Source organism: Suricata suricatta, chromosome 5 (genome assembly GCF_006229205.1).
Source record: "Suricata suricatta isolate VVHF042 chromosome 5, meerkat_22Aug2017_6uvM2_HiC, whole genome shotgun sequence".
NCBI lineage: Eukaryota > Metazoa > Chordata > Mammalia > Carnivora > Herpestidae > Suricata > Suricata suricatta.
In genome coordinates, this window is record NC_043704.1 from 151,045,681 (window position 1) to 151,069,562 (window position 23,882).

The window sequence follows — 23,882 nt, forward strand, 5'->3', positions numbered from 1 at the left end:
GGACGAGGACGAGGCGCGAGGCCCGGGGCAGCGAAGCCGGCGGCCAGGGCCCGGCGAAGCGGGAAGCGGTGGCGCTGAGGCGGGGGGACGCAAGGGGAGCAGACAAACGAGGAGAATGGTGGCCCGAGCGCCCGAGGGAGAAGAGGTGGAAAGTGACAAGTCCGGTGAGGCGTCTGGGACTGGGAAGGCCGCAGGAGGCGGCGAGAGAAGGGCTCGGGGTGGGGGCTCGGAGGTGCCTCTCGGAAGGACGGGTCGGACCTTCAGGGCCGAGAAGCAGCGAAAGAGGCGAGGCGGACGGAGCTCCCCTTGCTGTCGGGAAGACGCAGCAAGAACGCCCTCCTAGGTCCCTCCGGTTCTAGCGTTTGCGTGTCGGCCTTGCCCCATCGTTGTTTCACGCTAGTGTTTAACTTGAATTTGCATTGAGCCTTACCGATCGATGCACGGGATTGACCCGGAGCCCTTGGTCCGAATTACTTTAAGAGCAGTTCCTACTAGCGGTCCATTTTGGCCTAGTGTGAAGAAGTGATGGTGATGCTAGCGGTTATTCGGTTGCCTTGGAGTTTATACAGGTGTGTGTGTGGCGTTCCTTAGCAGGAATTAGGTTTTTCATTTGAAAACGTAAGTATATTCCCATATAGCTATTCAGGGAAATAAATGTGGATGACCTCACAGTTTTTTATTTGTAAGTGATACTGGTTTTTCCTCCTCAATATAAAAATCTTTTCTGGTATGTTTTGTTGTTTTGATCAGCCAAGGAAAAAAGAAAAGTTACTGACGCCTCAAGTGATGATGCACAGCCAGGGATTGACCTGGTAAGAAAGGATTCGTTAACCAGTTCGGAATCTTTCCAAACAGTGGAGTGCAGTGAATTTCAAAGTATGGCTTTCTTGGAGTCTTTGGGTAAGGAGAGTTTGGTAGAAGGTATTAAAAGAAGAATTCAGATTAAAAAACTTAAAAGCATAGAGAGTCCACCTCTCAAAATAACTGAAAATAAGGCTACACAAAATATTAAGGTTGAATTCCAAGATGAACTGTACAAGAATACCCCAAAATATTCTTGTAACAGCTTGTCGCCTGGAGTAGAAAATAATTCCATTTTAAAATTACATGATTGCAATTGTTTCCCCCATTCCAAGGGTTGTAATGATGAAAATAACTTTGCATATAAACCTGATGGTGGATGTATGCATGTTCCAGAAAATTCCTCAAAGTTAAAGATAGAAAATCTTAGGAGTCTTGCAGATAAGAGTGACACAAATAATATTCCCCAGCTCTTACAAACTGAAGAAAACTTAATGGGAGTAAATAAGTTATTACTTGAAGAAGCTGACTTACACCAAAGTAAAATTAATGGCCTTTTTCCCTGCCTTCAAAGTGAAAAAAATAAACACTCAGTAGAGGAGAGCAATATTGGAAGAAAACCCAGGAAAAGGATGAAAGTGTCTGAAAAAGGAGATGAAACAGTGACTGAGATGAATTGTAATGTGTATAACAAATCTGAATTGGTGTTACAAGAAAACCAAACAGGTACTGAGGGTAAAGGAGCAGAGACTTTAGAGGCTAAAAAAAGTCCTTTAAAAGTTCTGAGAAAAGTAAACCAAACTACACTCTCCCCAGTGGATCATTTATTAAGTCTTCCAGAAATAGGAAAAAAACCAAGTCCAGAACTTCATGTAAATGCTATGTTTCAGAAAACCCTTGAGCCACTTTTGGAAGAAGAAACAAAGAACATTTCAGAGCCCTTAGGATTTAAAGGCATGGAGCCAGAAGGGTATTTTAAGGCAATGGAAAGCTCAGTAGTGAAATTGTCTAGTGATTGCCATCTTACTGACAAGAGATCTTCACGGGAAGACTTGAGAAATGAAGCTGAAGAATCGAAGTTAGGCTGTCACAGAACAATACCAATGACTGGTAAAAGAACTTGGCCTTGTTATTCATGTGCTAGAGTATCTCCCCAGTGTTGGAAAAAGTCTTCCTTGCCAGATTCAAATAACTTTCTTCCTGAGTCTCAGCAGAGTTTTAGGCAAAATGATTTTCTTAAACACCAAACAAATCAAACTCACTTAATTGATTCTAAATTATCATTACAGAGTCCCATAACAGAAACAAACGGTGAATCTTCAAGCAAAGAAAAGTTGAATTCTAATTTAAATTGTGTGTCTTCAGTCTCTGCAGTAGAACCTACTTTAACAATTATGAAGGAACCTATAATCAGTGATGATAAAAAGATGAAGTCAAAGGAACAGAGCAGAGATGGGCCAGAGGTAGTTTCTAATACTGCTGAAGATACTCAGCTAACTAACGTGACCCAAAACTTAACAGCAAGTAAAAAAAAAGATAGAGGGAACGTAACAAAACTTAATTTGACAGTGACTTCACAGGATGGCCAGGAAGCAAATAATTCTGCAGCCAAAACGATTAATCGAAAAGCATGCATTGAGAAGCAAACACTTCTGGTTCCAGACTTGGTTAAAATATTGAACACAGGACGGCTGACTAATTTTAAAATTCCATTACTTAAGAATAAAACAGAAAAAAGAAAAGAAATAAATGCCAGGTCATCAGAAAGAGGTGCATATAGTCCCCTACAACTTCTTGACAAGTTATCTGCAGCAGGGGTAAGACAAAATAAAAGTAAAGAAAATGTCTCCACAGTAACATCAGGACCTCAATCCTTGAGTATACAAAATAGCATGACTCCAGTGCAAGTGAATTCTGACTCATGTATCTACAAGAATTCCTGTAGTATTTCTACAAGCTTTCTAAAGCAAGGAAATAATAATAAACCATCTAATTATGTCTCTGAATCAGACAATATCATTTCTAACAAGGAAGCTGTTTCTCTCACAGTTGAAAGAAATACTTTTTCTTGTGATCTTGGGTATATAGAGAAAAGTTGTGCCTTCTCTAATAAACAGGAAACATTCAAACCAGTTTTCTCTGAAGTTAGTGATAGAGAAATGACTAAGAACTTTTCAGAAATTAAAATGGGGTTTCCAGATATTCTTAAAGCATATGAAGATGATGTCCTCTTAATTGATGTCATTCAAGATGACCCAGATCTCTTTGGGGTCTCCAGTGAAGGGGAGCTCTCATTTAATTCAGAGGTCCCTATGATAAGCCAGGAGCCCAAGGTTGCTGAAGAACACCAATCAACTGACTCTAAGCACATGGAACTTCCAGAAAAAGAAGAACCAAGCGATGACTTGAGGTATGCATGTTCAAGTATGCCTTTTGGTGCAGATTATTGTTGAGAGTTTCAAAAGCACTTTCTGCTCTTAGGTATCACTGATTTATTTAGTGATCATTAAAGCTCTATTATTTTTTTAACCCAGTTATTTACTAAATGTAATATAACATTACTGCTGAGACATGAAAATGCCATTATGCTAAAATTTAGAGTCAGAGCATTCTGTCTTGGATATTATGGGCACATTAGCAGTTCAGAATTTAAAATGGTGGTTTGTAGAGTGGCTTTTAAAATTACTGACATTGATTCTTTCAAAAGTCAATTGAATTTATTTTCCTATGTTCTTTAATTATTACAGATATGCAGATACTTTTATTTCAGCCAACTTTTTAAGAAAAGTGCAATATGTCTTTACCCATTTTCTGTGCCTTCCTTGTTAGATAAAAAATTCACTTTTCAAGGAATATAGAAGCCTTGGAAAAGTTTATTTGACATATTTAAGACTTGAAAGTAGAATCAAAAGTTTAACCAGTTTTCAGAAGAAAATGGCCTAACATTTTTCTCATGATTCTTTTAAGATGATGGTTTTCAATGATGATTTAGCCCCCAAAGAGGGCAAGTTGCCTAAGGCAACTTTATTTATTTATTTTTTAATGTTTCTATTTATTTTTGAGAGAGAGACGGTGTGAGCAGGGCAGGGTCAGAGAGAGAGAGGGAGACAGAATCCGAAGCAGGCTCCAGGCTCTGAGCTAGTGTTCAGCACAGAGCCTGACGTGGGGCTTGAACCCAGGAACTGTGAGATCATGACGTGAGCCTAAGTCGGATGCTTAACTGACTGAGCCACCCAGAAGCCCCCTAGGGCAACTTTAAATGGAACCAAGTAGTAACCTTCATGCTCAGGAATTTGATCTATTCTGGTTGGTCCAAATTTTATTTCCTATTATGTCATATTTTACTAAACCTTTATGATTCTTCAAGCTCAAATTTACATGTTACAGCACTTGGGTAATGGACTGTTTTGTAAACAGACTCAAAAGGAAACATGAAAACCCTTTACACTAAGATTCAGTGCTATATAGGGTAAATCTCTTTGGTATTTATACATTTTGTTTAGTTACTTTTGTGATATATTCTTGATGTTCTTACTGTCTTGAAAACTTTTAACTTATCAAATAGAGTACTTTTTGTCAAATGGAGAACTAAGAGCTTTATTATGTATGGTCAGCAGTGTAATGAGATAGGATGATAATTTGCCCATTTTGAAGATGGAAGAAAGAAAGATGACAAGTTGTCTCTTGTCTAGGGTTACACTGCTAATAACATCATCTGGATTTGAACTGAGGCCTGTCCTACTTTAGAATTAGTGCTAAAAAAAATTTTAATGGTTAAGAACTTGACTTTTCTGGTCTTCATAGTTTTTTTAATCTTCTTGCCACCTATCAACTATGAGAATTTTTAGGCAAATTATTTTACCTTATCTTAAAAAGGGAAGATTCTTGCCTCTGTTTTGTGTGGGTTAAGTCAAAGTGTAGATTTTGGTTTTAGCATGACACTGAGTGAGGAATAAGGGTTCAGAAGAAGGTAGTTCTTGAAGGTGATTTTAACTCTTGTTATACCACACTTCCTTTGAGGAAAGGGAAATTAGAGCAAATCCTGCATTTAAATAGAGCAGACATCTCTGTTAGCTAATAAGATGTTGACAATGAGCTACCTCCAAAGGTAGAAAGAGAAATGTGAGTTGTTAGGAAGTTTGTTTTCTATTCTTTTTTCTTTTTTTTAAAGAATAGTGGCTGATTTTGAAAAAGTGATACATGTTCATTAACATTAAAATGATTTTAATTTTATACATTAAATTTTATACATTAAAAGTATAAAAGTATAAAATAGCAACTCTGTTGCTAACAATTTATAGTCATCATTCCAGACATTTATTTAGGCTTATATGTAGACATATTTTAGATAAATTATGGTTATATTTTAGTAAAAATATTTAACTTTATTTATTCTTAATTGAGGGGAGGGGGTACTAAAGTGAGACTAAAGGGATTGCTGAAACAGTATACTTCTCTGTTACAGGAGAGATTAGTTTCTAAGTTTCCTCTCTGAAGTTAATAAGAAAGGTTATTTAAAAACTTGAATTTTATCAATGACTTTAAAAAATTATGTTCTAACTTCAGGTAGCAGCATTTGCTTTCCAAATATGAAAGATGAGCATAAATGTACACTTCGGCTTTTCTACCAGTGTTGCCCCCAACTTGTTTGTTTAAAACAGTGTTTTATATTGTTAAGCTTTGTGCCATTTTCATTCTCTTCAATAATCTGAATTCCCACAGACTCCCTCAGTTATATATTCAAGTTGGTTCAGTACCTGCCATCCCTCTTTGTACTTTCCTGTACTTTGGCTATTTTGATTCATTTGTTAGTTGGATAGATTTCAGAGCAATTTTTTTTCAAGAAGAGTTTATGATTGCTGTGTTCTTTAAGATCTTATATACATAAGAACAACTGTTGTCTAAGCAAATTGGGCATAAAATTTTCAGTTTTTGTTTTTCCTCTTTACAACTGTATAGTCATTTCAACCTGCTCTCTGGCTTTGACTGTTGTGGAAAAATCTGAAGCCAAACTAATTCTCCATCATTCCTCTCTAAACTGCTACTGCTGCCTTTTACTCCCCATTCCTCCTCCCCTTTCCTCTTCTCCCTTTCCCCCCCTTCCTCCCTCTCCCTCCTCCTCCTGTTAGCAATGATCAGTTGTCTTTCTACTTTCTGACTTGGGCTTGGTAATTATGTGTCAGTTTTTCCTGGACAAGGTGAACCATTTTGGTTTGCAGTATCAGATTTACTTCAGATAATTTTTCTGATTGTCCTTGAATTTCATTTCCCTTTATTTCAGAAGTGCCAATTATACTTTTATTGGCTCTTTTTTTCATTCTGCTTTTGAAATTTTGGATTTCAAGTAAAGTTGAAAATTTTCTCAGTTGTTATTTATTGTATTGTATTTTTTAACTTTATTTTTTTTTAGAGAAAGCATGAGCTGGGGAGAGGGGCAGAGGGAGATAGAGAATCTTAAGCAGGCTCCACACTCAGTGTGGACCCGAACATGTGGCTCAGTCCCATGACCCTAGGATCATGATTTAAGCTGATATCAAAAGTCAGACACCCAACTGACTGAGTCACCGGGGTGTCCCCTAAGTAGTTATGTTAATTTTTTTCTGTATTAGAAATACCAATTTTAACCATCCACAGTGCTAGGATAAACCTTAACAGGGAAAAATGGAGGTATGATAAACAAGAGGGTCTGCTAATAGTTGTACACAAAATTGTTAATGGTCCTAGAACTAAATGAAGCTTAAAATATAATTTCAAATGTATCCCTTTTATCAGCCAGTTGCTAGTTCATATACTACTTTTTCCTCTAAGACACTAAGAGGTTGGAGCCTGTTAGACTGTGTTTGTATTTTACAGGAACAGAACTTAAGGATGTGAGGGTTAGGCAGCCCCTGGGTGGCTCAGTTGGTTAAGTGTCCGACTTTGCCTCCCGTGGTGATCTCATGGTTCATGGGTTCGAGCCCTGTGTCAGGCACTGCTGTGCTGACAGCTCAGAGCCTGAAGCCTGCCTCAGATTATCTGTCTCCCTCACTCTCTCTGCCCCTCCCCCACTCTCACTCTGTCTCTCTCAAAAAATAAACATTAAAAAAGGGTTTTCTCTTAAATAATTTTAAAAAAGGGTGGGAGGATTAAGGCAGATACTGTCAGAAGCTCTGGACTGCCTCTTACTGTTAAAACATGTAGTCAAACCCAAATTGATTCAGTTGTTAGAGGAAGTGATCTCAGACTTGGTTAGGGGGAACTTGTAAGATGTTTAAGTTACATTAGAATGCTTACTCATTTTTTATTTCCTCAATGGATAGAGTTCATGTTAAAACCTGGGGCACCTGGGTGGCTCAGTCAGTTGAGCATCTGACTTTGGCTCAGGTCATGATCTCGCGGTTTGTGAGTCTGAACCCCACATAGGACTCTGTGCTCATGGCTTAGAACCTGAAGCCTCCTTTGAATTCCGTGTCTCCCCCTTTCACTGCCCCACCCATGCTCATGCTCTGTTTCTTTCTGTCTCTCAATAATAAGTAAAAATGTTTAAAAATTTTTTTAAAAACATCCAAATTATCAGAAGCATATTGGAACTAATCCACTAACACTTGAACTGATGAGCTTTGGCAACTCATAATTTGTGACAATGATAAAACTTTTGAATTAGCCTGTAAATACATTTGGGGATCTGAGATTGTCTATAGTAGTGCTGGACCTAGAATGTAGGATTATCTTCAATCACAATTTTATTATATTTTAAAATTACAGTCGATCATTGAGATTTTAAGAATCTGCCAAGTATTCAAGAGAATTGCTGTGTAGGCATGGAGGAAAAATCAATGTGCCTGAGACAAAAATAAATAAACCGAAGTACTAGGAATACTGTAGTTTAGAAAAGAGGAATGAAAAGGCATCTTGGAAAAGCCAAAATTTGTACTGGTCCTTGAAGTTTGGATTGATTTAGATTTAACGAAGGGGAAGAAGGGAAAAAGTTTGGTGGGGGAAGAAAAATAATGAAAAAAAGGTAGGCATCAGGCAAAGGTAAATATGAATATGGTTATATAGAGCAGATTATGAAGCATTTCCTGACTCAGGCAGAGTCAGGAGCCCTTTCTGTTCCCGTAATACTTTTTCCTACCTCAATTACGGCACCGATGTTATGAAGTATAATTTATACCTCTCTCGCCTACTAAACTGTTGGACTTCTTGAGGGTAGGAGATTTCCATGTCTCATTTACCTTTGCAAGCCCAGTCCCTCGTACTTTGAGGGAAGGGAGAGAATGAAACTTGTAATTTCTATTATAGTAGGCTATGTTTCAAGCATCTGGATTAGAAGATATGTACGTGAAGACACCGAATCCTTTTTTTCTAAAGCAAATAGATATCGATGAGTGCTGGGAAATAAAACTGGATAAATAGGGTGATGCCACATTAAGATGGTTGGAAAGTTGGGCATCAGAACTTGAACTCCCCAGGACAGAACTGATGCTGGTGATCAGTGAGGACCAGTTATACCACCTTTGCAAATTGGATTTAAATTCATAAAGAGCGTTGTACATTCTGGAGCTGATAATAATAAATACAAACTTCTAGAAGGAAAAATGCCTGACACCAGGGTTGTTCAGGTGATTCAGGAGTCATTCTTTCTCTGCCTGTGTATTTAGATTCTGGAGCCTGTCTTTTAGGAAGCTTACCTTGCTCCATTCTGTCTTTCCTCTGAATATCTGACACACTCTGTGGTGCAAAATTTTACACTCAATTGTCAGAACTGATACTTAGTGTTTACCCGGTGGTAGATGCATCACTTATATTATTTCATTTAGTAGAGTAATTCTGAGGTTGAAACTGGCCCGTTTTATTTTAATTCTTTTTGAGTATAGTTGACATACAATGGTGTATTAGTGTCAGGTATACAGCACAGTGACTCAGTATCTCTGTACCTTATGCTCTGCTCACCTTACAACAGTGTTACTATATCACTGACTGTATTTCTTATGCTGTGCCTTTTCTTCCCGTGACTTGTTCACTCCATAACTAGAATCGTGGATCTCCTATTCTCCTTAATCCACTTTTTCCATTCCCATAACCCTTCCCTCAAGCAGTCATCAGTTTATTCTTTATATGTATAGGTTTGATTCTGCCTTTTATTTATTCATTTGTCTTTTTAGATTCGACATGAGTGAAATCATATAGTATTTGTCTTTCTCAGTCTGGCTGATTTCATTTAGCATAACACCCTGTAGGTGCATCTCTGTTGTTGTAAATAGCATGATCTTTTTTAGTCCTGTATATAATATTCCTGTGTGTATACACCACATCTTTATCCATTCATCTATCGATGGACACTTAACGGTGCTTCCTTATCTTGGCTAATGTAACTAATGCAGTAAACACAGAGCTGCATATATTAGTGTTTTCATTTTCTTTCAATAGTAGAATTACTGAGTCATAATGTACTTCTATTTTTAATTTTTTAAGGAACCTACATACTATTTTCCACAGTGGTTGCCCCAATTTACTTTCCCACCAGTAGTATACAAGGGTTCCTTTATTTCCACATCCTCACCAACACTTGTTATTTCTTGTGGTTTTTTTGTTTTAGCCATTCGGACAGATATAAAGTGATTTTGATTTGCATTTTTCTGATGATTAGTGATACTGAGCATCTTCCCATGTATTCATTGGCCATCTCTGTATCTTCTTGGGAGAAATGTTCAGTTCTTCTAAAACTAGCCCTCTTTAAAACTGAATCAAAGTGTTTAACTTCCCAAAGGACACCAGCCAGTAAATTAGTAAGGACTGAGATCTGAACCCAGGGTGGCTTGCTCTGAAGTTTGCTCCCCAGCCCAAAACAACATGCTAGAAGAGTGGCATTTTGGTTATTTGTATGGCTTTAATTTGATTACGTAACAGATCGCCACAGAACACTAACTTACTTTTGATCTCTTTTCTCTGTCATCTCTTCCTCTTTAAAGTGACAGGTGCTTTTGGCCACTGCTATCTACAGAATAATTGCCCCAGTCAATTTGTAGTGGCCTTATTTAGGACGAGAGTATGTGAATGTGTAAATAAGTGAACACTGGCGACAAGTCCGCTGGTTAACATTCAGAAGAAGGCAGTAACATCCTGAATTTTCCTGGGGTAAAGTTTTCAGGGGTGTTCTGGTAGCGGTAATTCTAGAGCAGTCCTGTTCAACTTTTGGTGAGTTATCCACAGCAAAGTGCATTTTACATTATAATCCAGTACATACTTATGAGTATGTGAAACTGTAGATTTACAAAAACAACACTCTTCCTACTATAAGAGATGCAGTATCATATTTTTTTATTATATTTTGTTTGATAAAAAAAAGTCCTGGGTGGAACCCATTAAACTTCATCACTCCCTAATAAAATGCTCTGGTTAGAGAATAAACTTGATGTAATCCATGTAGTTCTTCAGAAGCCTCTTTAGTCCCCTCTCCTTTTTTGGTCACATCTCTTGCTTCTCTGTACTCCCATAGCTTCACTCAAGTCTCTTTGTTTCTCTCCTTTTCTTATCCTGCTCTTTATTTTTGAACCTTCCCATTCTGTCAAGGGAGAGCTATACATTTTCACTCCACCAGTGAAAAACCGTAAAACATTTATGTGCATTACAATGTTACTTTATTTTTTAATTTAGATGAATTTAATTTCTTTGTGTCTCTCGAATTCAAAACAAAATTAAACTACTTCTAACAAGAGTGACAGGGCACCTGAGTGGCTCAGTCAGTTAAGCGTCTGACTTCGGCCCACGTCATGATCTCACAGTCGGTGGGTTTGAGCCCCGCGTCAGGCTCTGTCTTCAGATTCTGTGCCTCCTTCTCTCTCTGACTCTCCCCGCTCATGCTCTGTCTCACTCTCTCTCTCTCAAAAAATAAATAAATGTACCAAAAAAAAATTTAAAAAGTGGCATGTACATACTGTTTTACCTTCCTCATGAGCTGGTTATTCATAGTAAAAGTTTCTCATTCTTATAAACCATACCAGCAATATTTAAAATACTATATTTTAATCTCGCACTTTGAAATCAAAATTACAGTCATACACAGTCATACACTTTCTATACACCTATTTATGGGTTTTGTTTTGTTTGCAGGAATAACCTCCTATGTGTTTGGAGCTATACCTATGTGAGAAGGTAACTTTCAGGATAATTAGAAACTGCAAAAACATCCTTCGGTTCTTCTGTATTTATTGAGTCACTTAATCGTATTCATGCTGTTACTTTAATCTCTCACGGTTTTTCCTATCTCTCATTTCTCACTGCTACTATCTTACTCATCTTTCTCCTAGATCACTGTAATGAGGTCCTGGTTAATCTCCCTGAACTCTGTGTATCCTCCTCCAATAGTGATGGTCCAAAATAAAAATTGATCTGCCTGTGACTACTTACATTGCTTCAGTGGCTTTTGGCCACCTGAGGATAGAGTCTAAATTGCTTGATATGTCTTTTTAAGGCTCTTTAGTGGATTGCATCCATTCTCTCTTTGACACCTGTGGCCGTAACCGGGCAAAGGGAAGTAAAAGGGTAATAAAAGATAAGCACAGCAAGCAGCTCATGGCTTCCACAGTGTGCATGAGTCCTTTTGCGTATTTACATGATCTGGAAGCCCCTTTCTTTTTATTCAGCTGTCCTTCAAATCTCGTCTGAGAGGGCATTCTTGGGATTTGTTCAGGCAGTTCTCTTGGCACTTACCTCAGTATGTTATGTCTGCTTGTATGTGAGCCTCCCACATCCTGGGAGTCCCTAGACAGAAAAGAGTGTCTCCGTTTGGGTCGCACTGTAGTGTCTGGCCATGAAGATGTTTGGCGCTGAGTATAGATGGAGAGTAACGAGACACACCGGGCCTTGTCCTCACTAAGCTTTTGATCCACCAGGAGAGGCAGGTAAACTCTAAGAAAAGTGCGAGATGTTAAGGGTTTCCTGGTCAAAACGACATTTAAGATGAACAGCAGAGGAATTACTAAGAATTAGCCAGTTGGTGAAGAAAAGTTAAAAGAACTTTGTTATAGAAGAAATAGCCGATTTAAAGGCACACAGGGAAAGGCATTCACAACTGAGAAACAGAAATAATGTCCTATGGCTTAGGGGTCCTATGGCAAGAAGTAAAGCTACAAAATGTGCAGAAAGCTCGGACATTACATTCATCCTCTCTTTACAAATAGGATGACCATAGAATTTGTCTTCTCAACTGTAAACTTTTGAGAGTGAAATGAGGAGCTTTTAATAATTAATGCCAGAACAACTGGAATAAAGAGACCAGCCTAGATAAACTGGAAGTCATGGTGAGTTTGAACTTTATCCTAACAGCATATAGGAATTCACCAAAGCACTTTTAAATAGACCAGGTTTACATTTTAAAAAATCTTCATAGCTCTTGTGTGGAGAATGAATTGGCAGGGGGCTATGGTAATAATGAGGCCAGAAGGACACGGATGACTTCAAACAGAAGTGGGAGTGGATTTGAGAGAGATTTAGGAAGTGAAGATTGATTAATCCGATTAATCAGAGGTGAGAGTTAAGAATGAGACCAGATTTCTTTCTTTCTTCAGAGAAGGGCAGGGTTTTCAGATATGAATGGGCAGGACTGGGGATATGTTCTGCTCATGATGTCAAATTGTAGGAGTCTTCTGTTTGTATTGCTATTTTTCCATTCTTTACGCTATATATTTCTGATTGTTTCTAGGTCTTATGTCAGGGAGCAAATACTTCATGTTTCCCAAAGACTTTAAAGAATGATGTGTATAAGGGCGCCTGGGTGGCTCAGCGGTTAAGCATCTGACTCTTGGTTTCAGCTCATAGTTAGTGAGTTCAAGCCCTGCATCCAGTTCTGGGCTGACAGTAACAGAGGCTGCTTGGGATTCTTTATCTCCTCTCTCTCTCTCTCTCTCTCTCTCTCTCCTCTCTCTCCCCCTCCCTCCCTCCCTCCCTCCCCCTCACCCTCTCCCCTCCTCCCTCCCTCCCTTCTTCCCTCCCTCTCTCTCTCTCTCTCTCTCTCAAAATAAATAAATAAACTTAAAAAAAAAAGAATGATGTGTATAAAATGTTTTGTTTAGTTTTTCTCTTTCTTGGGTAGGAAGTAATCTTGAACCAGTGAGCAGTTATAGAGCTATAGGCTAGGTTTAATAAAACTAATTTATTAAATAAAAGAAAATGGTGGGATTCTGGGTGTTTATTATATTTTATTCTTTTATATATTTCTAAATTTTTTAAAATGGAGAAATGTTTGGCCATTTGTCACCTATGTAAATATAGTTTTCATTTGTTGAGCCTGTGCTATTGGTTTTAAAAACACTTTATTTTAATCCTCACAATAACCCCATGGATAGGTGATATTCCCATTTTACAGTTGTGGTTAGAATCAAAGAAATTAAATATTGTTGCCATAGTTGACACAGTTAAGCGGCAGAACAGTATTTGAACCAGGTTGATCTAACTCTGATCTCTATACCCTTCATCTTTAGACGATATGTTGTCTTTAGAGACTACAAAAATGATTATCTTCTTTTACATTGGTACTAAGATATGCATATGTAAATTTCAGAGTAGAAGTTAAACGTCCGCTGGTAATGGGTGTAATACTTCAGAACTGTGTTGAATGCCTGGTGTATGTCATCAGGGTCTCCCAGAGCAGCAGTTTGAATGGCAGCACTCCCTAACAGTTGTGGCTTATGTGTGTTTAGATTAAAAGAACCAAATGAGGAATTTACTTGGGTGTGCCGGGTTCAGAGCTCCAGCGTAGTACTACTCTGCCCTCGGAGAATTTAGCTGATACTCACCAGCTACTAATGCTGGCAGTATGTAATGTTTAGGGAAGCAGATAGATCTGTGTAGAATCCGTTATAATGTTCAAGCTCTGTTTGCTTTGTACTAGAGAACTGCTTGTACTGGATCCTGGACTGATGGAGGCAGAGGTCTGTGCTCCCTTGTCCGCAGGTAAAATTTGACATTTTCAAAATATGTATATTGAAGTATCATTTTGTATCTGTACCCAGGCCTAGCCAAAATGAACTCATTAAAATAGGAAGCTTTTCATTTTAGAGTTTGTTAAAACACGTTTTACAGTTTGTCAGTTTTCCTCAGTTTTAATTGCTTGGATGGCAGATGAGATTTGAAGAGATCTTCCTTTTGATTATTTATTTTAAAACTTTGTTTAGCTTTATCTACAAAAGAGAAAATCATTGACCTTAGAAATTTTGTGGCCTTATTTTGAAATGAAAATCTATATTTAAACTTTATCACATTTTAAATCTGAATTCTTTTTATAATTTTTTTGTAATTAATAGTTAATCATAAGTTTGAATACCTAATTCTTTACCTCACAGGAAATATTTTGAAAGTTAATTGTATTTTAACTTTAAAGTTTTATAAGTACATTTGAAATAGCTGTGTGTGAACAAGAAACATTCTTAAATTTATCTTGATATATCTCAGTCTGTCTTAGTGCCGTTCTTTTTATACTGTATAATGGAGTTACTTTGAAAGAGGGGGGCATAATTGAATAGTTTGCTGAAAACTGCTTCATATTTGTCACACTGGACCTTACAAGGGTCTCTGAATTCTGACTTCTTTTTAGAACAATCTTTGAGTAACTTAGTTATTTCAGTGTTTAAAGTTTCTACAGTTGAGTATTATTTCTTTTCAGCAAATGAGATAAAACATGATTCCAAAGATGAAAACATTTCCTTAGGGGAAATGACTAATGAGACCTGTGAAAGTGAGAATCTGGGAGACTTCAGCGAACACGTAAAAAGTTCAGACTTGGATGAAAAGGTACTAGGGAATCTTGCATTTTCTTATTTCCTGGTCTAAACAGTGGTAATGCAGAAATTCATCTTAGCAGTGTGGTCAGGTGACAAGTGTAATTCTTTTTTACCGAGTAAAAGAATTGCATCATTCTGCCCATAGGATATATTGTTTGATGCTTTGCATAAGCACACTATTAACAGATTTCATTTATCTGAGAAAATTGGGTGTTTAATTATGTAGTTAGCTTTTTTCTTAATCCTGAAGTTGGTCACAAACCTACATAAGTCTCTCTAAATTATTATATATTTTCCTGCCTCATTAAACACAACATTCTGAAGATCAAAGGGCTATGAATGCAAACGGCAGTTATTTAGCCACAGATCCACAAGGCATATTGGAGCTAAAGCTGACTTGATGGTGGAACCTTACTACTGATGTATGTTACGGGGAGAAGTTTGGATATAAAGTTTGTTTTTGTTTTCTGCCAGAAAATGTGTATGATTGTCTTACCTTTTGCATAATTCAGTTGACTCCTAGGCAACTATTTCATATTTTCTTTTTTCTCATTTTTCTTCCTCATTTATCCTCACTGCTAACAACCTAGTTTCCCACTTTACCAAGAATATTGAACTGGAAAAGAACATCCTAATTCCCTACCAATACATTAGCCACTTAACCTGCATCTGCTCCCAAAACTTAGCTTCTCTTCAATTACAATAGATGATCTAGCCCCCTAGATCACCTGCCACCTGGATATTCTTTCCACCTGAGGGCTAAAGTCCATCACGTCTCTCTAATACTACTGAAGTAATTCTTCTTTTATTATTGGATTATTCTTATCATTATGAAAACATGTTGTTCTCCCATTTTCAAACAGAACAACAAAACCTTTACATAGTCCCATTTTTCTTTTCAGCTGGCATCCTGTTTCTCAAAAGGCTTATCTATACCCACTATCTCTAGCTTCTCTTCTCCAGTTCTCTTGAACCCATACCAAAGATATTTGCCTTTACTGCAACCAGAATTATCCCTGAACTCTCCAGTTGACCTCCTTGTTGCCAAATCCAGTGGACATTTTCTCAGTATTAAATCTTTCTTAATTTATTATCATTATTTGTCACAGTTGATCACACTTTCCATGAAACCCTGACTTTCAGGGTAAAAATACTTGCCCGGTTTACTTTCTGCCTTTCTGTCTGCAACTTCCCAGTTGATTTTGCTGGTCTCTCCTAATCTCCCTGACCTGTACATCCTAGAGTGACTTAGAGCCTAGAGTATGATGTGTTCTTCTTTCCTATGTAGACTTGCCCCTTAAATGGTCTCATGCAACCTCATTGCATTAAATGCCATCTATGTGCTAAGAGTCTCAAATTTATAACTGCAGCCTGAACTTTCTGAACTGTCTAGTTGTTTACTGGATTTTTCCACTTGGATGTCCAATTAGACATTTCAGACTTAATCTGTTCAAACTGAATTCCTGAAACATTTATATACAGCCTACCAGAGACTCATTTCAGCTGTAAGAACACATGCAGGCTGAAAGGAAGGGGAAGGGAAAAGATGTTTAGTGCGGATGGAAACAAAAAGCTGGTGCCGCTATACTTGTATCAAACAAAATAGACTTTAAAAATAAGATTAAAGACAAAGAGATGCAGTACACAATGGTACAGCAGTCAATCTAACAAGAAAATATAACATTTATAAATATGTATGCACCCAGCGTAAGAACATCAAAATATATAAGGCAGATATTAACAGACCTAAATGGGAAAATAGCAGTACAATAATGGTAGAGGACTTTAATATCCTACTTACATTAGTCATCAAAACTGAAAATCAATAAGGAAACATAAGCCTTAAATAACATTTTAGACCAGATGGACTTAATAGCTATATATGGAACATCCCATCCCAAAGCAGCAGAATATAAATTCCTCTCCAGTTCACACAGAACACTGTCTAGAATAGATAATGTGTTAGGCCACAAAGCAAGTCTCAATAAATGCAAGAAGCTTTCAAGCATATCAAGCATACCACTATTGTATGAAACTAGAAATAAATTACAAGAAGAAAATGAGAAAAACCACAAATATGTGGAGAATAAACAACATGCTACTAAACCATTGATGGATCATAGAAGAAATCAAAAGATAAATAAAAAAATACCTAGACACAGTGAAAAGAGAAATACGGCATACAAAAATCTATGGGATGAAGTAAAAGCAGTTCTAAGAGGGAGGCTGATAGCGTGCAGGCCTACCTCCAGAAACAAGAGAAATCTCAATTTAATGGTACATCAGAAGGAACTAGAAAAAGCGTAAAGCCAAAGTTAGTAGGAGGAAGGAAATAGTAAAGATTAGAATGGAAATAAATGAAATAGAGAATAAAAAGAATAGAAAAAGTCAGTGGAACCTAAGAGCTGGTTCTTTGAAAAGATTGACAAACTTTTGGCCAGACTTACCAAAAAAAGCAAAAAACAAAACAATAGCAACGAATAAACAGGACTCAAAGTCAGAAATGAAAGAGAAGTTATAACTAACAATCACAGAAATACTATGAACAATTAATTATAGACCAAAACCTTGGGAACCTAGAAGAAATACATAAATTCCTAGAAACTTACAATCTTCCAAGAGTGAATTAGGAAGAAATTGAAAATCTGATTACAGTTACTAGTAAGGAGCAATCAAATGAGCAATCAAAACCTCCCAAAATTAAAGTCCAGGACCACTGCACTTCACTGGTGAATTCTATCAAACGTTCAAAGAATATTTAACACCTACCTTCCTTTGCAAACTTTTTCCAAAAATTGAGGAGAAGGAAACAGTTCCAAACTCACTTTACAAGGTTTGATACAAAACCCAGACACAGATACCACAAAAAAACATGAAAATTACAGGCCAGTATCCCTAATGAACACAGATGCAGAAACCTTCAACAAAATCAAATTCAACCTTAGCAAATCGAATTTAGCAATACATGAAAAGGATAATACACCATGAACAAGTGGGATTTATTCCATAGATACCAGGATGATTCCACATCCACAGATCAGAGTAATGTGATGTGCACATTAACAAAAGGAAAGATAAAAACATATCATCTCAATAGATACAGAAAAGCATTTGATAAAATTTAATCTCCATTTATGATATAAACTCGACCAAGTGGATATAGACTGTACCTCAACAAAATCAAGACTGCATGTGACAAACCCACAGCTCACGTCATATGCAACAGTGAATGGTTAGAAGCTTTTCCACCGAGCTGAAGAAAAAGACAAGGTGTCAAAGACTCTGCGTCTCAAGTTCTCTCCTGTCTAGCAAGGTAGCAGGATGCAGGATGAAAAGCGAGAGATGGCTGATATCTGGGAAAAAACAAGAGCCCCGAATAAGGGTCTTTGCCCCGTTTTGATTAGGATCAGAAGGCTTACAAACATGGTGATGGACGTGCACAAAGAGATGCTAAATCCGTGAGCATTAACTTGTGGACATGAGGGAAAGGGGGTCTTGAAGATCTTCAGGGTTAGGGGTTTGGTTTAATACAGAACAAAATCCTGCCGGGCAATCGGGTGGAAGGTTATTTACAGCGGACTTGAGGCACCACCTCTTTGTCTTTGTTCTCCTAGGGGATGGGACAGGACACGTGACCTCACAGTTAACCAGGCACCTTTTCTTTTGTTAATCATCTCTGCTATGGGCTGCATCACCTGCAGCACAGTGCAGAGGTCTATAGCCTAATTTACCTACTTGGTCCTTCCTTCCTGTGAAAGTGCTTTCTGCTATACTACTAAATTGCGGGGGCCGGAGAGGGGGAGGCGCTTCCGCCCTGAATACCTAAACTTGTTTATTTCGTATACTTAATGTATTGGGTGCCTTTGCATCCCTTTCTATTCTGGGGTGCCTTTGCACCTCCCTATTCTCGGGTATCTTATCTTTTTTACCCAAAGCATCCTATGGCTTTGTAATTCTTTATGCCTTGTTACCCCATTGGTGTAAGCCTGGGGGATTCCTAAGCTCATTCCCCACAACAAGGATGCCCACTCTCCCGCTTTTATTCAACATAGTATGGGAAGTCCTAACAAGGACAATTAGGCAAGAAAAAGAAATAAAAGATATCCAAATTGGAAAGGAAGAAGTAAAACTGTCACTATTTGCTGATGACATGAAATTATATATAGAAAACCCTCAAGACTCCACCAAAATCTGTAAAACTAATAATAAATGGATTCAGGAAAGTTTCAGGGTACAAAGTTAATATTTGAAAATCTGTTCTGTTTCTATGTAATAATAATGAGCTATCAGCAAGAAAAATCCCATTTACAGGCACATCAAAAAGAGTAAAATACCTACGAATAAATTTAACTGAAGAAGTGAAAGACTTGTACTCTGAAAACTATAAGACATTGGGATGCCTGGGTGGCTCCGTTGGTCAAGTGTCCAACTTCAGCTTAGGTCATGATCTCGTGGTTCATGAGTTCAAGCCCCATGCCAGGCTCTGGGCTGACAGTTTAGAGCCTGCTTTGGATTCTCTCTCTCTCTCTCTCTCTCTCTCTCTCTCTCTCTCTCTCTCTCTCTCTCCCTCCCTCCCTCCCTCCCTCTGCTCCTCCCTGCTTGTGTTCTGTCTCTCCCTCTCTCTCAAAGATAAACATTTTTAAAAGTTAAAAAATCTAAAAGACATTGATGAAAGAAATCAAGGACACAAATAAATGGAAAGATATTCTGTGCCCATGGATTGGAAGAATTAATATTGGTAAAATGGCCATGCTACCCAAAGCAATGTACAGATTTGATATAATCCCTATCAAAATTCCAATGGCATTTTCAACAGAACTAGAACAAACACTTAAAATTTATATGGAACCACAAAAGACCTTGAATATCCAAAGCAGTCTTGAAAAGGAACAAATGTAGAGGTATCATACGCCCTGATTTCAAACTATACTATAAACCTATAGTAATCAAAACAGTATGGTGTTGGCATAAAAACCATGTAGATTAGTGGAACAGAATAAATAGCCCAGAAATAGACCCTTGCATACATGGTCAATTAATTTACAATAAAGGAGTCAAGAACATACAATGAAGGACAGTTATGTAAATAGTTTTGAAAAAACTGGACAACTACATGCAAAAGAATGAAAATGAATTACTATTTTGCACCATATACAAAAATTAACTCAAAATGGATTGAGAACTTGACTTTAAGGCCTGACACCATAAAAGCCTAGAAAAAAACATGGGCAGTAAGCTCCTTGATATAATTCTTAGCAAATTTTTTTTATATCTGACTCTAACGGTGAAGGAAACAAAGCAAAACCAAATAAATGGGACCACATGAAACAAAAAAGCTTCTGCACAGGAAAGGAAACTACCAAATAACAAAATGCAAAGGGAACTTAATGGGAGAAGACATTTGTAGGTCATAGATAAGGGGTTAATGTCCAAAATATGTGAAGTACTCCCACAGCTCAGTAACGGAAAACCAAACAATATGATTTAAAAATGGGCAGAAGACCTCAATTGGCATTTTCCAAAAGAAGACCTACATTTGGCCAACAGACACATGGAAAGGTGCTCATCATCACTCATGATCATGGAAATGTAAGTCAAAACCACAGTGAGATACCACGTAAACATCTGTCTGAATGGTTGTTATCCAAAAGACCAGGAATAGCAAATGCCGGCGACAATATGGAAAAAAAGATATGGAGAAAACTTTTGTATACTGTTGGCAAGAGTGTAAATTGGTACAACCACTATGGAAAAAAGTATGACAGTTCCTCCAAAAAATTAAAAATAGAACTACCATACAATCTAGCAATTCTTCTCTGGGGTATCCAAAGAAAACAAAAATATTAATTCAAAAAGATACATGCACCCGTGTTCATTGCAGTACTTTTTTTTACCAGTATTATGTGAAGTAAGTCAGGCAAAGAAAAGTAAATGCTTTGTGACTTCACTATTATGTTGAATCAAAACAACAACAAAACCCAGACTCAAAGATATAGAGAACAGATTGGTGGTTGTCAGAAAAGACAGGGGTTGTGGTAGGCAAAATGGGTAAAGAGGCATCAAAAGGTACAAACTTTCAGTTATAAAATAAATTAGAGGGGATGTGATATACAGCATAGGGAATATAGTTAATAATATTGTATTCACTTTGTGTGGTAACAGATGGTAATTAGACCAATTGTGATCATTTTGTAATGTATACAAATGTGATACGTTGTACACCTGAGACTAATAATATTGTATATCAGGTATACATCAATAAAACATTAAGAAGAAAATTTTTAATTTTTTAAGAAACGGAACTGTTGTATATCCCCTCCTCTACCATAAACTAGTTCTTCCTATAATCTACTTCTCTGTTAATGACAGCTCCATTCTTTATCATTATTCAGGCTCAAAACCTTGAATTTTCTTTCATTTTCTCTCAGTCCATACCCAGACTATAAGGAAAGCCTGCAGGCTTTACATCAGGTGTCTAGAAACTGTCCACTTTTCATCACCCCTCACTGATGCCACATAGGCCCAAGCTAGGGTCATCTTTTACCTGATTTATTACAGTCACCTTCTAGCAGATCTCCTACTTCTAGTTTTATTCTCTTGTAGTTTATTCTCAACACAGAATAAGTTAGATCATGTCATTATTCAGACTCTCCATTAGTTTCTAATGACATTCAAAGTCAGAGTCCTTACTGTGACCTCTAATGCCCTTTATCTGTTTCCTGTACCCCTTCCCCACCTTGTTATCTCTCTGATCTCTTATACTCCTGTCCATATCCATTTCACTGTGACCACACTAGCCTCCTTGCTGGTTTTAAAACATAGTAGACTTTCTCCTACTTCAGGGCCTTTGCCCTGGCCATTTTATCTGCCTGGGATGTTCTCCTAAAAACAGTCCAGCTAGTTCTCCTACTTCACTTCACTCAGGTTTCATGTTCTCAGAGATAACTTCCTTGGCCATTCAACCTGAAACTTCAGATGTTCTCCTTTCTCCCAACATTTCATATTCCCCTTTTATAAATTATGATTTAACATTCTACATATTCACTCTTATTTTTATCCCTTCCTACTAGAGTGAAACTCCATGAAAGCAAGGATTTTTGTCCATTTTGCTAGGTGCTGAATCTCTAGCACCTAGAGCAGTGGCTGATACAGAATAATAATGCAAATAATTGTTGAATGTATATTGAATATAAACTCCCTTTGAAAATAGTCTTTAAGTGCTGTAAGAGTCTCATAACACAAGTAATCTCACAAAGTACTTGCTTCATGGTTTGATGATGATAACAGCCAGTATGTGCGGAGCCTTGACCGTACGCCAGCCAGCCACTGTTAAACGCCTAGTACAGGTTAGCACATTGTATCCACAGAGTATAATGAGGTGCTGCTCGGGAGTCCCCCGGCCACCCTCAGATTTGGTGATTTGCTAGAACTTAGGTCAGCAAAGCTGTTAATACTTGAGATTACACTTAATTACAGTGAAAGAATGCACATTAAAATCCAGAAACAAGAGTCACATAGGGCAGAGTCCAAGAGAAACCAGGCACAGGTTTCCAGCTGTCCTCTCTCGGTAGAGCCATGTAGACACTGCTTGCTTCTCCCAGCAGTGATGCATCACAACATAGCCGAAGGGATTTTCTGAGCCCTGGTCAGAGTCTTCTTTGGGGTCAGTTACATTGGCATGGCTAACTGCCTGTGTGGCTGACCTTGATCACTCAGTCTCCCCAGACCCTCCAGAGGTCAAGCTGATACCAGATGACCTGAGGCCCCCACGATAAATCAAGTTGTTAGTTTAGACTGTCTAGAGTGGCCCAGAGCCCCTGCTGCGAATTACACTATTCGTATACACAGTCTGGTCCCAGACTCCCAGGTAAGCAAAGACACATGACCAAAGGCAGCACATTCCAAGGCCTTAAAAGTTCCCTCCAAGGAGTAGATCAAGGACCAAACCTTCAATGTACACAAGTATAGACAAACCTGCTTGATGAGTTAATCCTTTTAATGGGGCATGTGTTATTTTTTTTTTTTTAATAGATGAAGAAACATTTTGAGTCCGTATCTTGTCCAGGGTCACACAGCAGAGTCCCTGGCCTCTGTAGAGAGGGTCAGCAGAGTTTCTTTAGAGGTCCAGATGGCAAATACCTGTACGGCTTTGGGGGCCATAGTTGCTGTTGCAACTCTGCCGTCAGAGCATCAGAGCGTGAAAGAAGCCACAGACAATATGTAAACAAATAGTAGTCGCTCTGTTCAAGTAAGTATTTACAAACACAAGGGAGGATGCAGCATGCCAGCCCTTGCTCTGAAGCATTAAAAGCAAACTAACAGGCGCCCTTGGCTGACTCAGTTAAGCATACAACTTAGGCTTAAATCGTGATCTCACAGTTTGTGGGTTTGAGCCCCGCATCAGATTCTGCTGGCAGCCCAGAATCTGGAGCCTGCCTCAGATCCTGTGTCTCCCTCTCTCTCTGCTCTTCCCCAACTGCTGTTCTATCTCTCAAAAATAAATGTTAAACAAAACAAAAACGAGTTTGTACTCTATTCTACTTAAAAGCTGAAGAAAAGATTTAATCCATTCATTCCTGTAAGGATAGATTTTAGGAGATGTTTGCCAGAATTCACTGAATTCTTAACACTTAATATTTTCAAGATGTAGATTATTTTTGGCATTAATTCTTTTAAAAATAACCCACAGAATTGTGCAGTTGCTTCCTAGTATAGTAAGATTTTTTGGTTTTGTTTAAGAGAAGGGGTGATACATTTATTCTTCTAATATTATGGCAAACTTCCAAGTACCAACTCATTAAAAAATAATCATGACCAGACAATAATACTTGTCTTTGAGATATCTGGCCCCCAAATTTGGGAATTAAACTTTATCTCTCTCATACTTTATATGTTAGGAATGTGAGGGGATACATAGATTGACTGTAGGACATATGTATGGACCACCACTTTTCTGCTTTTATATATAGTTTTCTGTGAATTTTTAGAAATGCTTCCTTACTGATCTTTTGCACATATTTATATAATATTTATGGTATAAATATTCATGGAATAAATAAGTGTATTATATTCTGCCTTTTCCAGAGACCTTTTATTTTGTCTTGTGTATGTAACAATTTTTTAATTTAGCCATTTTAGGAATTACTTAATAATTCTAGTTTTGAACCCCAGATAGTTAAAATACTAGTATACTTTTAAAAAACTTTTTATTTGAAATAATTGTAGATTTATAGGAAGTTACAAAAGTAGTGTAGAGAGGACCTGTGTATCTTTCACCTGGTTTTTTCCTGTGATTACATCTTTAAATATCAGAAGCAGGAA

General features: G+C 37.7%; 1 protein-coding gene across 1 annotated transcript in view; it reads left to right on the top strand.

Annotated features, from left to right (window-relative positions):
* The window catches only part of TOPAZ1 (testis and ovary specific PAZ domain containing 1), an 87,077-nt gene that overhangs the window by 490 nt on the left and 62,705 nt on the right, over positions 1-23,882 (top strand). Inside the window, 5 exon segments of the mRNA XM_029938782.1 lie at positions 8-193; positions 196-325; positions 751-3,211; positions 13,673-13,734; positions 14,444-14,571. Of these exon segments, the coding sequence (XP_029794642.1) occupies positions 8-193; positions 196-325; positions 751-3,211; positions 13,673-13,734; positions 14,444-14,571 (2,967 nt within the window).